We start from the raw sequence: 17544 nt of genomic DNA on the forward strand, positions 1-17544 counted from the left end.
TGGAACAAAAGTCACAAACATATTTCTACATGGAAATCTTGTCTCGAGATTTTCTCCAAGAAATAAATAAATAAATAAAAATAAAAAATAAGCATAAATCTCCTCCATCTTACATAGTCCAAACAAAATCATTTGTACATCTAAATGGGGTCATACATTTGAAAAGGGTAAGCATTGAAATTCATATTTGAGCCCCCAAAAAAAGAAAAAAAAAATGAATTGGAAATATTAGTAAAATTTTTGAACAAGAACATAGTAGGATTAGTCTTATATTGATTACTTTTCAAAGAGGTTGGTGTTTGCTCTATTTTTGTAGAAATTACTGTCGAAATACATTCGATATTTTATGAGATATATCATATTTTAAATATATTTTAGTACTAATAAAGAAATATATCATATCAACTATTACTAGTTAATTTTTAGGGTAAATTATATTGGCATCCTCTGAGGTTCGGTCAAATTATACAAACATCCCATGTGTTCTACAAAATTACAGTTACCCCTGAAAGTGTTACTGTAATGTTTTTAGGGGATATTTGTTTAAGTTGTGCATTTGAATAAGGAGTGTAATAGTTAACTATAATATCAGGGGGTGTACTTGCAATATTATAAAAAGTAGAGGATGTTTGTGTATTTTGATCTGATCTCATAGGATGTCAATGTAATTTATCATAATTTTTATATATAAATCGTACACGAGTTTTATACTTTGTCATAATTAAAATTGATAATCTTATTTAAAAATAGTAGAAAACTACTATTATATATATTAATATCTATAGTTTTTATACATCACATCAACTATATAATGAGAATGAAATTTTGATAATGTTAATTGAGAAATGGATGGATGGATGGACAAAAATGTTATGAATGAATGGGGATGGGAAGCAAATCTTTGAAAGTGGGATCAAAAGAAATTGCCCTCTCTTTGCACCACTCCCCACCTGCTCAAGATATGGTAAGCGCACATGATTTCACACCAGGGGAAAAAAGGCACCAATGCTTACATCACCTGTATCTCTATAAGGGATTTTGAGGGGCCACCCCCCCACCCCCACCCCAATCCCAACACCCCTTTTGCTTTCAATCCCCAAAAACACTTTCTACTCATTTTCTTTCTCAATTCTTCAACCTCCCCACCCCCACCCCCACCCCACCACCAAGAATCAATGCATATATACAAATGTGAGAGGCCATGTTCAAGATTTGTTTTCTCCCAATTCTTTATTGTTTGGTGATTGGTGGTAGCTAGGTGTTGATGGTGTTAATCAACTCTGTATTGCCCAATCCCAAGTTGTAAACAATTTTGAGGAAATCTTTGGGTAGAAATCTGGTCAGATCTTGCCTTCTGCCCTCTTGATTCTTGCCTCTAATACAAACCTCCTCCTCCTCCTCACACAGTCAACAAACAACCTCTTCTTCCTCAAAAACTCTTCTTCTTGTTCTTGCAATCCATATTTCTGGAAGTAGTGAAATGGGCTTGGCAGCAGCAGATTCCCAGTTCCATGTTCTTGCTGTTGATGATAGCTTGATTGACAGAAAACTCATTGAGAGACTGCTCAAGACTTCTTCTTACCAAGGTCTCTCTCTCTCTCTCTCTCTCTTTCATAAAAAAAAATAAACAAAAAAAGGGATTCTGATTATTGGGATTTTCTTGAACCTCTGCATTTTGTTGTGTGCAGTTACTACAGTTGATTCTGGCAGTAAAGCTTTGGAATTTCTTGGCTGGCATGATGAAGATGAGAGGAACAACTCCAGTGAAGAAACCTCTGTTTCTCCTAAAAACCATCAGGTTTTTATTTTAATTTTCTTTTCCTTAATTTTTTCAGGATTTTTTTCAGATGTCTGAAAATCATTCTTTTATTACAGGAAGTGGAAGTAAATCTTGTAATTACAGACTACTGCATGCCTGGGATGACCGGCTATGATTTGCTCAAGAAAATGAAGGTAACCTTTTTTTTCTTCTTTTCTAGTACCCTGTGCTGTTTCCGTGGTACTCCTATTCTTTTTTTGAAAAAAAAAAAAGAAAAAAAACCCATCTTTCCCAACACAGTAGGTTAATTTCCTTTCCTGGAAAATATGCTCCTGACAAAAATTTCTAATCCAAGTTAATAGCAATATTCCCTTTGGGAATTTTCATGTATGCTCTAAAGCTTTCCCCACATGGGGTCCTTTTCTTGCCATTCAATTCAGATCAATAGGAATCTTGCCCTAAATCTTTACCCCCCACCCCCACCCCCACCCCCAAACCTAATTTTGCATTTACTTATCCCACATGCCCATCTTAGGAAAATTCAATTTCAATCAGATTTGTCCGAATTCAATCGATCACGACATGTAGTAAGAGAAGGGACATTGTATTTATCATGTGATCGTTGATTGGAAAATTCTTATTTTAAGTTAGGTTTGACATAATCAAATCAATTACAGAGCAAATGTAATGGATTTGTAAGTTATTTTTCTTGAACTGTATACCAATCAAACGATAAATGTACTGTACTTTTCGTATAATTGGTTCAGATTCAATAAAATTCAATTTTTTTTGGAATCTTTCTTTTTGAACTGTGTGTCAGATAGATGGCAATAAATGTCTTGAACAAAGTTGTAATTCTTGATTCATTCATGTGTTGTGTTTGTCACGCCGTTTGATCACTCTCCTTATACCGTGTCCATTAATAAATATATACGACGAATATGTGCTTATTCGTCGTATATTTATTTGTTATGTGTTTGGTCACTTTGTGCGATCATTCATTTTTTTTTTCTAAAAAAAGATGAAATTTAATGAATACATGGGCTTGCTTTAATTTGACAGGAATCATCATCTCTGAGGAATATACCGGTGGTGATAATGTCATCTGAAAATGTACCTTCAAGAATCACCAGGTAAATAAATAATTTGAAAAAAAAATAAAAAAAATCATTATTAAAAAGGGTAAATTACAAGACTCCCCCATGATTTGTTATAATTACAAATAATTTTTCGTTGTTTGAAAAATTATTAATATTTTCTGAAATTAACAGTCATTTAATAAATATCTCTTTATAATGGGCTGACACTAGGGGATATTTATAAGACGGTTGTTAATTTTTGAAGGTATTTGTAATTATTCAAATAATGTAGGGGTATTTGTAATTTTCAAAATTTAAAAAAAAATCGAAATAGGAATTTTTTTATCTTTATTATATTTTGGGGTTAATGAATAATTTGATTTTAATGAAAAATTGACAGATGCTTAGAGGAAGGAGCAGAGGAATTTTTCCTGAAGCCGGTGAGATTATCAGATGTGAACAAGCTGAAGCCCCATATGATGAGGACCAAATGCTGCAACAAGGATGATGATGATGATATTCAAAATCAAAAGCCTGAAAACCTGGAAAAGCAAGAAATCAATGGAGAAGAAATTCAAACTGTGCTACAGTTACAGCAACAGCAACAGCAACCATCACAAACCAATAATAATACCAACAAGAGGAAGTCTATGGATGAAGGCCTCTCACCAGACAGAACAAGGCCCAGATACAATGGTCTCACTGTCATGTCCAATTAATTATTTTCTAATATCTCTCTCTCTCTCTCTCTCTCTCAAATTTGAACCCTTTTTTTTATTATTATTTTTAATATTTTCTTTTCTTTTTTTCTAGTTTGATTTGAGGTTTAATACACCATGAAGAGATATGTATAGGGAGGAAAAAAAGGTGGGAAGAAATTTGTACAATTTTTACATGAGAAGATTTCCACCCAATTTTGTATTTACTAATTTAGGAAAAAAATGAAAAAAAAAAAACAAATACTTTTTTCATCGTGGAAAAACATGTGGTTGTCTGTTGTTATTATACTTTTAATTTATATTTTATTTACGCAAATCGTTTTCTTTTTTGTGTAATTATAGAAACACTTCTGGTAGTTAACAAATAAGGGTAATTTTGTATTAATGTCGATATTTTTGGGGGGTGTATGTATAAATTTTTAAAAAATATGGGCATTTTGTGTGAACGGTGTTGATGTATTTGACGGTTGTATATAAAATTTTTAAAAATTATGAGTGGTTTGTAAAGATAGACTATACATCAGGGGTATGAATGTAATTATTATTATTTTTTATTTTTTACTTGTGTACATGTGTAGGATTATGAGTGGTGTAGTGGAGGCAGCTTAGTGCCAACTAAGATTAGTTGTATGTGTGTGAAAAGTAGGGGATAGTTGCTGGTGCACATGGGTATGGAGCATCTCTATGGATAATCCGTTTTTCCTCTAAATATTTGTTTTTAACTTTAATGGATCTTCTCTTCCATGGGACCCGCCTCCCGGATTCCCACAATCTCCATTCATCTTTTTTCTCTCATTATTTTAAATTAATAATAATAATAATTATTATTTTATTAATATTATTATTATGTATAGTATAGATACTCGCTAGGATCCACTTCAAGAAGTGATATCCAATTGGGACTGATGAGCAAGCCCGGCCCGTTACATTTTTAGTTGGGCTTGCATTAATTATAGCCCAAAACCAGCAGGACTTATTTAGTTTTGCAATATAAATAATTTTATTAATAGTTTTGCAATTTCTAGCATGACTTATTTTATTTTTTTAAAATTATTTTCTATTAATAATAATATTCCAAATTTAGGCAATCTAATACTATGAATTAATTCTTGCCAAAATATAATACACTAATGAGCAAGGGTAATTAAGTAATTAGACCACCAAAAAGTATAATTGAAAAATAGATTGATACTTAATTGAAATCGACTTATGAAAATTTATTTGAATTCAATTTATTTTTTTTGGAATAATTATTAAATGAGCTTTTAAATTTGATTTAATTAATATAGAAATAATTATACTTGATAAAATCGAATTATTTAAATTCGATTCATTGTTTATTTAATTAAAATTTGTTTGAATTTAATTAAATTAATAATAAATTAAATTTAAATATAAGTTTTGAAATTCAATATAATTTTAAATAAACTTGAACAATTATATATTTCGAACAATTTAGAGGCCTACTAAGAGAGAGGTGGATTAGAGGAAAACCTTTTCAAGAAGCTAACCGGCATCACTAAGGTGTACATTTTTAACAAATTGTGGTACTTTTCCTGGAAATAGAAATTCCGGTGTGGCGGTTGTCGCTTTCCTTGATGGATAACGCCAAGGAAATTGTTTTTGATGCCAGTACAGTGTACAAATTAAGGTGTTGTGCTTTTTGGATCGAGAGTTGTACATTAATTTGGTAAAACGAATGTCGTCCTGGAATTATTGGTTTTGTGGGGCAAAATAATAAAATACATGGAAACGCGACCCCTTGTCGCAGACCCCATCACTTTCTCTCTCTCTCTCTCTCTAAAAATTCTCTCTATCTCGCTAAAAAACAGGGCTATGTGAGAAAAACCCATCAAATTACAGGTAGAATAAATATATTTAAACTGAAAATTTATGATTTTTGTTTTTTTATGTGTTTTGATTTTAGGTTTCTGCATTAACTTTCATGCAACTGTCGTAAATTCCATGCGCGTATTTGATGTATTCTGCTGGTGTGATCCTTTTGTTTGCCCTGATCCCTTTTTTATCCTGGCCTATGAGAGTGACTAATTAAATTTTCTGGGTTTGTCTTATGGGATCATCATAGCTGAATTTTGGAGGGTGGTTGTGATCTTGGTTAAAGATTTGATTTTTGTGGTGTTATTGCTCGTGCTTTGTGGAATTTTTGAGTGCTGTTGTTTCTTTATTGATGTGATTGTCAGAGGAAAAGAGGGAAGAATACTACTAAATCTTGAATGGTATCCATATGTACGGGGAACATGAATGGACATGACGGAAAGTGCTTATTTTTGTTTCAAAGCTGTTTGAAAAGGTTTTGCTGCAAGCTTAGCCTAACTATATGTGCTTGAATGGAAAAGAAGCTTTTAAAAAGATTATGGAATTGAGGCAATTGGTTTCTCCTTTCTGTCCGTTGCAATTTGTAGGTGAGACGACAAGATGAATATATGCGAGTCTGATAAAATGGACCTACGGATTAGAAAAGAGACTAAAGACCAAATGGAAGGTGTAGGGAGCTAGAGACAGTACATTTCGAGGAAACCTTATGGACTATAAGAATCTTTAGATTAGACTGTAGAGGTGAAATTTCCTCTCCAAATGTTTACTTGGTTAAGATTTAAGAATGTGAAGCTGTTTGTGCTGCTAAAAGGGAAAGTGTCAGCACGCCTAACATGGCTGATAAAGTGTTCATGTGCTTATCAATATTCATTCTGTTTATGCATAGAGCATATCTTACTGTTAATCTTTGTACTTCCCCTAGTTGATTTACTTTTTTATTTGGGTTTGTTTTGCATTAATCACCTAATGTATTTGATTGATGAACAATGATTGCAGGAAGTATTTGATTGATATATGATATGTAAGCAACAACATATCTTTTGGCTGTTGTGACATGATTAATTGACCGGGTCAAATTACTTTTTATCTTGTTGGGGAAATTCAAAATGTCTAATGGAGAAGTCAGGAAAGTCTCAGTCCAGGATATACAGTTGGTAAGTTTTCTGGCCTAATAGTCGTATATTTTCAATTGTGGTTTGTTCTGCAATTATATTAAATAGTTTATTGTAAGACATAGGTATACAGCATAATGCTTGATTATCAAGTTCGAGATGGGCATTTCTCCGATATACAATTATAAATTGATGGGACATTGTAAGTATCTTTTCTGAGAAAGGATGAAATCCTTCTGGGTGACGCCATATAGTGTTTCTAGCCTAAAATTTCTAATGGCTAATCACATAGCACCACTCTTATCAAGTATATTTGGGGAAATATTCAACAGGATAACATGATAAGATAACCATCAAAGACATCAAAAGGATCTCTATACTAGTGATCTATGCCTTGTCAAAAACATAATAGATTCTGCATTGTCTAGTCTCTAACAGCATTATAAGATGAATGAATATAATTATGACAAATTTGAAATATTTCAGATAGGATTGAGCCTCATGACTGATAATTTTTACTGAAGGCGAACTTTCATTTCATAATAACCAAATAGATCTATAGTAACATTCATAACTGTGGTCTTGTTTGCAAAAATATCCAAGTTCTAGTTGGCATCCATATAGTTCGTCCCTTTCCTTTTGATCCTAAACTGTGACCATTTTTCATCCTCTTAAGCACTCTTTAATGAATGTTGCATGGGTGCTTAAGTTTACAGCTTGTTTCATTGGATACATTTAGTAATACTTTTAAGCTCTTCTTGACTGAAATAAAACCTACTTTTAATTGGTCTACATTTTCTTGGCAATCTAGTAAAATGTCTTGACTGAAAGAAAACGTGCTTTACTAGCTAGGAGCAGTTCTGATAGGGGCAGAAGGTGAAGGTGTTGAAATGTCGGGACAGAAAAATGCAAATGCTTTTTTGAGTAGCTTCTTTTTTTTGACTGAATGACCTGGAATGCCTCTCTTTAAAAATTAGAGGCAGTGGATGGATACATGACATTGGTCTCATCAAAATGAAATTAGATCAGGGAAAAGAAAATTTTGGAAGAAACTAAGTCATTACCAAGTGTGAACTTAATATAGAGGATGTGAATCCTTTTTGAAGTACTCTGACTTAGGACGAACTCTTTCTAGTTTGGTTGAGATTAAAGCAGTCGGAGCTGTTTGGCTACGCTGGCATATATATAAGCAAGGATGGTTTCATTCTTGTTAATTTGACCGTAGCACTACAGCATAATTGATTGTACCCAGTGGTTGTATCATCATTTTTGGTTCCCACTTCCTGTAAATCTTTTATTTTTCCTTCTTTTTTTTTCTTTTGTGGTGTTTTTTTTTTTTTTTGGGGGGGGGGGGGCAGCAGTTTGGGGTGGTTAAGGCACTTCTTCTAAGCATATAACTAACCTTGTCTTTGGCTTTAGGTTCAAAATCTTATAGAAAGGTGTCTTCAGCTTTACATGAGCCAGAGAGAAGTTGTGAGTACCTTGTTACACCAGGCAAAAATTGAGCCGGGTTTCACTGAACTTGGTAACTTTCATTTCCTTGGTTAGATTTTTCCTTGTCTTTGTCTATTTGCTCTTTTTCAAGTACTGATTTTTGCTGTTACATCATGCATATTTAATTTAGTTGTAGCTGACATTTCTGTCATTTTAAAAGATAATCTGTTTTATCATGACCAAATTTCTGTATTAAGGATTGTTACTGTCTGTCACTAACAAAATATATGACGTGTGATAGCATGAGCCTTCAAACTTGTCATAACTGATAAATCTAACCTATTTGAGGCATATATTTATACCATACATGTGAGAGTGAGTTTTGTGCTACATGTGTCAGATAGTATTTTCAATTGTGGAGTTGGCATGTTTCTTTTCTGTTCTTTCTCCTGAAAGTCTCCCACCCTCTTCTTCCCCCTCAAGTAGTACGGTTAGTTAATACCTTTTTTTTTTGGGTTGACTTGGCATTTCACTATCATATACGAAAGTTTAAGGTAATCACTAGTAATTAGATTGACCACCATCCCTTGAACATGAAATTTTGGCTCCAAACGGTTGTTGTAATGAATTGTCTGGATACAAGGTCTTTCAGCGTGTTGGATTTTTATCTTGTCCTGCTGCACGATTATTTAGTATTAATGAAATGATTTTTCATCTTTTAATGTAAATTACAAGCTAATAATTCTAATGTTGACGGGGTTGTTTAGATTGCATCTTTTTCTCAAAAATTAGTGCAAGAGAGAGAAGTCTTTATTAGGAACTTGGTCCATGCTATTGACCAACCTTCGCAAATTAGCTTTTCTTGAATTCTTGATAATTTGTATGCTAAAACATTACCAATTTACCATTGTATAGCAGTATATCACACTTTTTGGTGTAGGAGTATCGAGTACATATCTCTTTTTTGTACCGTCCTTGTTAACTGGTGTTATATGTTCGAGTTTATTAACATCTGGGTTCCCTACCAGTGTGGCAAAAACTTGAAGCAGAAAATCAGGAGTTTTTCAGGGCATATCATCTGAGGCTGATAGTGAAAGACCAGATAGTGCGATTCAATCAGTTGCTTGAGAGACAGGTTGAGCTAATGCACCAAATACGTCAGACCGGAGTTACTTCTATTCCTTTGTCTAATGGATCTCAGATGCATTCAAGTAAGCTTTCTTTTTGATGTGGTTAGAGTAGCTGCATATAGAAAATAACTCAGATAGCCATTGCGATAGTTCTTCATATAATGTATATCTACACCTCTACATTCTATTGGCCTTTACTATCGTAAGCTGATGATCCACTTATTTGCACACATGTAGGTGTTATATGTCCTTGGTTCTTTGACTTAATATATCGACTGAAGGTTGTCTTTTGTAGTTGTGGTATTAAACCTTTGGTTTCTATTTCCTTGTTTTTCTTTTCATCTGTTATTTATGTCTTGAGTGTGGTGTTTTACCCTGCTGAAAGGATTGGGGAGCCAGGTAGGAGTAGAAGATGTAAAATAAATTTTCACAGATGAATTAGTAATGTGCTCATCAGCAAAATATTAGCTATAATTATTATGAACAATCACTATTCTTGGAATAACACTCAAAGAGTGCTCCTATTGGATCACCAATGCATTACAATGATCATGGAGGAGTTAGATTACTATATCCATCCAGTAGTTTTAAGCTATTTCCATCAATTTTGGGAACTCTGGAGGCAAAAAGATTTTGGGAATTTGTTCTGGAAAGCGCTGATGTGTGACTGTTGCCAATCTCCTTTTCTTCTTTATACATGTTTTGCTCTGAGAAAATTCAGAGAGGCCTCTCAGTTAATTTAGGTACCTGTTATGAATTGTTAATTGTTGAAAGTTGTGCTCTATGATTCACTGTGGTTGGAATAAGAACTAGAATTCATATAATAATGATAGAGGGTGTTATGGCTCTCAAGCTTTATTTCATCCAGAAATCTATAAAAGATGTGAGGATGTTATTTATGATGTATATTAGATGAAACATAAGCTGTTCATGATGTTCTTCCACTATAGATTTTGTAATTTTCTGATAAACATAATCAGTGGAATCATATAATTAAGAGGCCCTAAATAACTTCCATCTTTCTGTATATCCATGCATGCAGGAGAGTTTTGTTCGCATGAGTGCAACTGTATGCATTAAAGCCTTGCACTTGCTACAAGAGTTGCTTGTCCCATCAGGCCTACTACTGTAGGAGCTTATGTGTTATTGTTGTACATTAATAACTCTGGCAGTGCTTTGACTGACAATTAATTATTACCAGCAATTTATGTTATTAGTTCCACCGGAGAAGTAAATTGTGTCGTTACATTATGGCATTGGCAGTGCACAACAACTCAGCTTATCAGGCCCCTCAACCTGCTGGACCACCTATAAAAACAGAAACCGTGCACCAAGCTGTGAGTGCCATACCTAATGTTTACACTAATGGGGCATCCTCCGTGCAATCATGCATGCAAATTCCGGTCAATATGGCGGGTCATGCTGGAAGGATTGATGTATCTGGAAACATGCTATTAGCTCAAAACTCCAACACTGGAATGATGCATGGAATGAATGGGATGATGATTAAATCGGAAGGTGGATATGCAGGTGATTCCCAGTTTATGTTTGGTGGGGACAACAATCTTATGGAACCTCGTAATGGAATGGGGGAAGCATCCATTTCTCCTTTTGATGGTGGTGAGTCAAGTTCGCAAGCACTGAATGAGGCTGTGTTGGACTCGGAGATGAACTCATTTGGATTTTTGGGACAGATACCTCGAAGCTTCAGTTTATCAGATCTGACAGCTGATTTTTCTAATAGTACTGGTTGGTTCTCTCTCGCCTCACCAAATACCAATAAGAAATTTCAATTTGACTTAGTGTACATTCTGAAACTTAAAGTTCTTTTCAATATGGAAGGAGTTCATGGTACCTGTTATGACTTGTATTTACTGATCTTTTTAGATATACTGGAGAGCTATTCTAAATCTCCATTTCTGGGAACCGATGCGAACTTCCTGGACCCTCATATCCGGGGTGAACAAGGAGGTAGCAGTTTTTAGATTGACACTTTTTTAATGGAAAATGGTAAAACTGCTGATAAATTCTTGTTTTTCTTGTGAGCAGATATTAAAAGGTTGGACACTATATCGGAGGGCTTGAGTTATGAAGACTTTGGCAGTGATTGAGTGTACTATTACATGGTATTCCTTTATTTGCTACTCATTGAACTTTTATAAAATGTAGCCACTTCATCTTCTTATTTTCCGTAAAATGTTTTTACATATAGGTGTTATCTATATTGTAACCCCTCTAGTTCATACTTTACGACAAAAGTGTTTGGCTCTTGCCAGTTTTACTGATTATGTAGTCCTTTAGTATGCGCTTATAGTTGGCGTTTTTGTGGCGAAACACTCTCTATAGTGGTCTTGAACAAATCTAACCTCTTTCTGTTCTTGTGATTATGTTGTCGCAGGTGAACTACTTGGAAGGTTTTGGTTGTAAATATGTTGTAGAACTAGAAAAGCTTCATGGTTCCAAACCACTTGAATATATCATTGATTGGTGTACTAGTAATAATTTAGTCGTGATTAATTGTAATCGAAGTCATAGGATCAAGTTAGAAAGTCTCCGCTGTTTTTCTCTTCTGCAGTTAGGCTCGTTTTACTTACAATTATGACAGTGATTACTGCAATCGTACTGGAGTTTGTCAGCAGATATTGGAATCATGTAAACAGATATTAATTGTAATTATTAGCAAGAAAAGTTGTAACGGGATGAAGAGGGCTGAAGACAACTGTGTTTTAATGAAGACTTTTCATATACACGGCATTTACCCAGAAGAATTGGCACTGCTTTGACAAGTAAATGCAAAAGGCTCCAAGCTGGTGTTTCATTCATACCAACAAATTAACGTTTCCATCCGAATAAATTCTGCTAGGGGCAGATTATAAGATCTATCCACATCTGCTTGAAGACACAAGATTACTGGTAACATTGTTAATCTAAAAGAATCTAAGCAGGCCCAGTTCTTAGGGCATTGTCTAAGTCAGTGATCAAATCATTGACATCCTCGATTCCTACAGAAATGCGGACAAGATCCTCAGTTAAACCTCTGGCTTCTCGTACTTCAGCAGGTATGCTTGCATGAGACATGAAGCAAGGCAAGCTAATGAGGGACTTCACACTACCTGCCAGTTGAAAATCACATAGTGATGAGCTAAAACTATAGGCTACTGCACCAAGACCAACTTGTACATGTTATGATGTGTGACAAATTTCATTACATATACTCATCCATCATCACGGGAACTATACTGCAAATTCTAGCAACTAGAATGAGAAATTACCAAAGCTGACGGTTATGCTGAAATACTTGGTCGTCTCAACTATATGCTTAGAGAGTGCCAGGGAACCTGTTAAGAAACTTAGCACAGAGCCTGCACCCTTTGCCTGAAAGAAGGGACAGATCATACGAATTAATATACAATGTCAAAATCTTGTCGCGTTGGTGTATTTGCTTTTTGATGCATTTACTTCTTTTTCCGATGAGTAGCTGGCCGAGGGTTGTTCTATATTTGTTGGCAACCTGATTAATGGAACTGTATGAACTTGGTGTGGTTACTGGATCAAATACCATGACTTCATACCTGAGAGTAGTGTAAAGATCGTCCTGGATGACCAGGAAGTCCAGCATAATTGACCTTTTTCACCCGTGGATGAGAAGCGAGAAATTCAGCAATCTTTTGTGCATTTTCCTGCTCATTGAACATTATATAGTCAAATGAACGAACAAGCACTTTAATCTGGTATGAATGGCAAAAATTGTCCAATTCCCGATCATTACATACAATACAGAGAAAAATATAAACAAGACCTGTTGCTTTTCAACACGTAGGGCCATAGTTTTGATGCCTCTTAAACAAAGCCAACAGTCAAATGGAGCTAACCCTGAGCCCTCTGCATTCTGTAGGAAATATAGCTCTTTCGCCAAGCTGATAAACATCAAATGAAGAGGCAGATCTAGGAATCAGTAACTAAAGTTTGTCCCGGCATAATGCGAACTAGTCTATGTTCATCATTTTCCAAAGGTTCTCAAGAGTGCATACAAAAGATGCATGCTAATACTGAATTCTGCCCAAGCATTTTGAATGTGAGATCCAGCAAAAGCAATAGCTGATACATGCAAATCAGTTATCCAGGAAATGTTAAGCTAAGTTGTATTTGTATGTTGAAAGTAAAACATATGCAGAATTCAAATGCTTATTGGATGCAACTCATAGATCAAACCTTTCGCCCTTAATAGCAAGCACGCCGGCCATGAGGTCACTATGACCAGCTATGAATTTAGTTGCTGAGTGCATCACAATATCTGAAAATTGATTGACAAAATAAGGTTGATGACATATTTATCAAACCACATAATTTTTTGTTCACAGAATCAAAATGATTATTAAAAAAAAATGGATTGTTACCAGCTCCAAGTTCCAAAGGTTGAGACAATACAGGAGACATGATGCTGTTATCCACCAATACAAGAGCACCATGAGCATGAGCCATTTCAGCTATTTTCTAAACGACAATCATGAGAAAGGGTGAAGAGGTTATGACATAAACATAAAGAATTTTCGATGTTGATGTGTATGTGTGTATTTAATATGTTGGGTAGATAGAAACAGAGAAGCTAATATCATATATAATAACATATCCATCTGAACTGATATAAGAAGCATAAATGAATGCAAACTCGCAATCAATAAACAAAATTTAAGAAAACTACGACCTACACGAATATCAGTTATCTGTTGGCGTGGGTTTGTTGGACTCTCCAACCACACAAGCTTTGTCCAGGGGCCAATGGCAGCTGCAACTTCTTCCAAATTTGTTGTATCCACGCGCCTGGACCATGAATATTAGAGGCTTGCAACCCAATGGTGGTAAACTACATTATTTAGAAGGAAAAGGAAATACTAACTTAATCACAACTCCAGATTTTGGGGTTACTCGTGATAACAGACGATCAGAACCACCATACATGTCATCACCAGCAACGATCTCCTCACCTGCCATGTGGAAAAAGAGAAAATAAATGTTTTTAATATCTACCATGGCAGAACTATTATAAGAAACAGCAAGCAGAATTTTCAACCACCTAAGCTTTTTTTTAAAAGTTTAAAACTGCATTAGGACATATAATTCTAACAGGCAGCAGGCAGATTCAGAACAGACTTGAAATTGCCCTGAACAAGAGACTTCATAATCCGCTGTCTCAATTGAATAATACCATGTTAGCAACAGGGAGAAATGAAGCACGGAAGTACGCCAGAATAAGGCATATGCCAATGCAACTGTGCAAAGACAAAAGAGGTGAAAGTACCCGTTCCGACAAGATGGGTGACGGCTGATAAAGCAGCCATTCCACTAGTGAAGCATAATGCTCGGTCGGCTTTATCAAGCTTCGCGAGAAGTCTGTGGATAAGAATGATTTAGACCAATGGAAAGCCGTGTGCAGCCGTCAGACATCGTAAAACAAGAAAATTAAGTAGTGCAAGAAAAGTACAAACCTCTCCAGTGCATCACGAGTTGGATTTCCACTTCTTGTATAATCATAAGGCCCGTATTCTGTAGCCGAAGGCTGCAGAATAGTTAAGTTAGTTACAAAGAAGTACTAAAACCATTATAAGCACATGCCTTTTGTAAGATTTAGTAGAATGGAGATCTATGACAAAAATAGGAAGGGAATTGATACCACACCATGCTTACCTGATGCTTTTTCTACAAGCATGAAATGGGAGCAAGATGATATTTTTTATGTAAACATTCTATTTGAACTGTTTAAATTGACTCTACCATCAACTAGAAAATAACCACCAATTTTCAGCATGGTAGGACATGAAATTAAAAGAATTTCTGAACCTCTGAACTACTGGATGTGGAAATCCATCTAAGGGCAAACATCTACATGTTGAGGTTGCTTAAGATTCCGCTAATGACCCATGTGTTAGATATATCTACTGTCATCTTGAGAGATAACTCAAGATTCTTTAACAGATACCAATAAATGAAAAGCATCACTAACTTAAAAACATTACTTTTCCCCCCATATGGAACAATGCACATACTATCTGCAGTTGTGTGCTACAACTTCAAGATTCCAGCACAAAACACTTACTCTCAACTCTGGCAAACAATTGTTGCTAACCGCAACCCAAAAATTAGGTAAACCAAAAGGCTTAAAAACATGTGGGATTGAGAATTCACCTGCTTAAAAGTTGCTGTTTGATACAGAGGTGTGCTTAATGCCTCGTAAGGATCAAAATCATTGGTGAAATTCATCAACATCGTTGAGACACTAGGCTCCCCTTGGTCACTGCTCTGTACAGTTTCTGTTTCTGCCATGAATCAACATATCATTCTTATTCCAACATAAGATACCTATATATCATGCAACAATGTAGAATACATCACACATATTTTTGTGCAAAGTACCTTGAAAATTTGAAAACACTTACCGTTTGAGCATTCAGCAACTTTGTCGACAAAAGCCGAAGCACTTACATCCATCTCTTTGTCTCTCAAGCAATTTAGTTTGAAGTTCTGTCCATCCAAGGAACCACAAAATTTGAAAACACTTACCGTTTGAGCATACAGCAACTTTGTCGACAAAAGCCGAAGCACTTACATCCATCTCTTTGTCTCTCAAGCAATTTAGTTTGAAGTTCTGTCCATCCAAGGAACCACTCCCCTTCCTGAGGATTAATGTCTTGCAACCAGAAAGCAAGGGGAGATTTCCATTCAGCAAACCCTGTAGACCAATACAATTGTGTATCAGAATAACACACTACTTTTGGAACCAAGCGAAACCCGAATAAAGGGATCCTATTTCCCCACAAATTCGGTCTTTGATTTCAATTTTATAATTTACATTTAACATATAAAAAGTTTTTCCCTTATGAGTTTCTACTTCTAACATTAAAAGGAAAACAACTCCCACCCCCAACTGAGCAAATAAAAAATTTCCAGAAATAAAAATTAAAAATTAATCCACATTCATCTGCCTCAAAATAAATAAATAAAAAAGAACCAACCACTGAACTTCCTTCTTTCCTTCCCCAAAATTCCCACAAACCCAGAGAAACTCCTCGAAAAAATATCGGGAAAATAGAGGGAAGACCAAAAAAGAAAAGTGAAAGACAAGACGTAGCTAAATGGGTTCAATGAAACTATAAACTCAGAAACCATAGACAAGTTATCTCATCTCACCCTGAAGCTCCGATTTCCCTACGTTTCGACCTTTTCACCCTATTAACCAAAACCCTTCATTTCTGACTCCAATACGAAAATGACAAAAAATAAAAAAGAAGAACCCTCATTGAAATGACAACGAAAACAAGAGAAACAAATGATTCACATGCTCGCACAATTTATTAAAAAAAAAAAAAAAGAAGTAGCGGCAATAGTTGAAAGAGACTTACGGGTTTATCAGTTTGGTTGATCGAAAGAGATGTAAAAAGTGATCTAAGAGCCAAAGCAGAGGCCGCCATTGTCAGTGACGAAACAGGTGCAGCAAAGGAACAAACAGACACAAAACTCCGTATATATATGTGTACCTGTGGGTGTCTGATTGAATCAGTCAAAATGCGTTGCTGCGCCTGCCCGAGCAGTAGCACATTAAGAAGCAAAGTACATTTGGCTAAATAGCATTTCACACCCCCATGGAAATCACATTTTCCAAAAGTTCCCCAAGAATATAAGGAAATAGCAAATACCCTCCCAAGTTTACAAAATATTTTTGTGCGGTGGTCTCTCGATATATGATGGAATATTGCACTTTTATCCTACCAAAGTAGTTAAATTCAAATTTTACTCCACTAAACTTATTTAATGCGGAAAGACGTCCATAAAATTTACTAGGTTTGCACACTCCATAAGTCCATATTGAAATTATTTACTAATATAATTACTTACCGTATTTTTCAAGAATTTATTTTAATTGATCTTGAGTTGAAACTATACGGATCGAATATTCATTTGTTAATAAATAAAGAGGGGCCCACGCTTAACACCAATCCTCGCTCCTCCTGACTAAATTATTCTTCTATGAACATCTCAACCATTAATTATGTTTAGTAAGTTGTTAATTATTTATTTGAACTTCCGACTCGTCTTAATTTGACTGTTTGATCATTGATTTTGTGTGATGCGATCACAGCATTTCTGACGTGTGTTATGTGATTTCTGATTTATCTCCTTCTAATGAACGAGGACATACGATTCAACAATATTGTACCCAAATTACAACTGAAAAACGTATCAATTTGTACGAACAATTTAATTAAAAAAAATTGTAAAAAAGCACCAACCAACTTATTACAAATAAGTCCATTGATTGGAAGTAGCATATGTAGTAAGAGCCCATGTAGTTATAAGTTGAGAGAAACAATTCTTTTACAAGATTTTGTAGGTAATTGAAATAGGGAACTTTGAATAAATGTGTTGTTGAGACATCATTTGTTACTAGTAACAAGGTACGAGTCATGTAATAAGAGTTAA

The 17544-nt window shown here is 35.0% G+C and overlaps 3 protein-coding genes across 7 annotated transcripts; 2 read left to right on the top strand and 1 right to left on the bottom strand.

The window, feature by feature from the left end:
- Window positions 1-1128: 1128 nt before the first annotated feature.
- Window positions 1129-3845, top strand: LOC105162594 (two-component response regulator ORR9). The gene is made up of 5 exons (XM_011080668.3): window positions 1129-1586; window positions 1689-1798; window positions 1876-1953; window positions 2822-2892; window positions 3239-3845. The coding sequence occupies exons 1-5, from the start codon at window positions 1481-1483 to the stop codon at window positions 3555-3557; spliced, it is 684 nt and encodes a 227-aa protein (XP_011078970.1). The 5' UTR covers window positions 1129-1480; the 3' UTR covers window positions 3558-3845.
- Window positions 3846-5283: 1438 nt separating this feature from the next.
- Window positions 5284-11769, top strand: LOC105162592 (uncharacterized). 2 transcript variants are annotated; one of them, XM_011080661.3, is made up of 9 exons: window positions 5441-5868; window positions 5981-6134; window positions 6390-6547; window positions 7925-8030; window positions 8968-9150; window positions 10333-10818; window positions 10957-11040; window positions 11119-11195; window positions 11468-11769. In XM_011080661.3, the coding sequence occupies exons 3-8, from the start codon at window positions 6500-6502 to the stop codon at window positions 11178-11180; spliced, it is 969 nt and encodes a 322-aa protein (XP_011078963.1). In that variant the 5' UTR covers window positions 5441-5868; window positions 5981-6134; window positions 6390-6499; the 3' UTR covers window positions 11181-11195; window positions 11468-11769. The 2 variants fall into 2 exon arrangements, with proteins under 2 accessions (XP_011078962.1, XP_011078963.1); XM_011080660.3 differs by lacking the exons at window positions 5441-5868; window positions 5981-6134 and adding an exon at window positions 5284-5420.
- Window positions 11770-11856: 87 nt separating this feature from the next.
- On the bottom strand, window positions 11857-16702 carry CBL (cystathionine beta-lyase). Of its 4 annotated transcripts, XM_088880422.1 has the most exons (15): window positions 16602-16702; window positions 16467-16509; window positions 15674-15796; window positions 15504-15588; window positions 15253-15383; window positions 14556-14626; window positions 14369-14460; window positions 13967-14054; window positions 13779-13890; window positions 13467-13563; window positions 13282-13363; window positions 12869-12986; window positions 12642-12749; window positions 12342-12444; window positions 11857-12182 (listed from the first exon to the last, which is right to left on the bottom strand). In XM_088880422.1, exons 3-15 carry the CDS (start codon window positions 15677-15679, stop codon window positions 12007-12009), a joined length of 1269 nt encoding a protein of 422 aa, XP_088736548.1. In that variant the 5' UTR covers window positions 15680-15796; window positions 16467-16509; window positions 16602-16702; the 3' UTR covers window positions 11857-12006. The 4 variants fall into 4 exon arrangements, with proteins under 4 accessions (XP_088736548.1, XP_011078967.1, XP_011078966.1 ...); XM_011080665.3 differs by lacking the exon at window positions 16602-16702 and having other exon boundaries at window positions 15253-15377; window positions 16467-16601; XM_011080664.3 differs by lacking the exon at window positions 16602-16702 and having other exon boundaries at window positions 16467-16601.
- Between the last annotated feature and the right edge of the window lie 842 nt (window positions 16703-17544).

Source organism: Sesamum indicum, linkage group LG5, assembly GCF_026168435.1.
Source record: "Sesamum indicum cultivar Baizhima isolate 11 linkage group LG5, ASM2616843v1, whole genome shotgun sequence".
NCBI classification, from domain to species: domain Eukaryota; kingdom Viridiplantae; phylum Streptophyta; class Magnoliopsida; order Lamiales; family Pedaliaceae; genus Sesamum; species Sesamum indicum.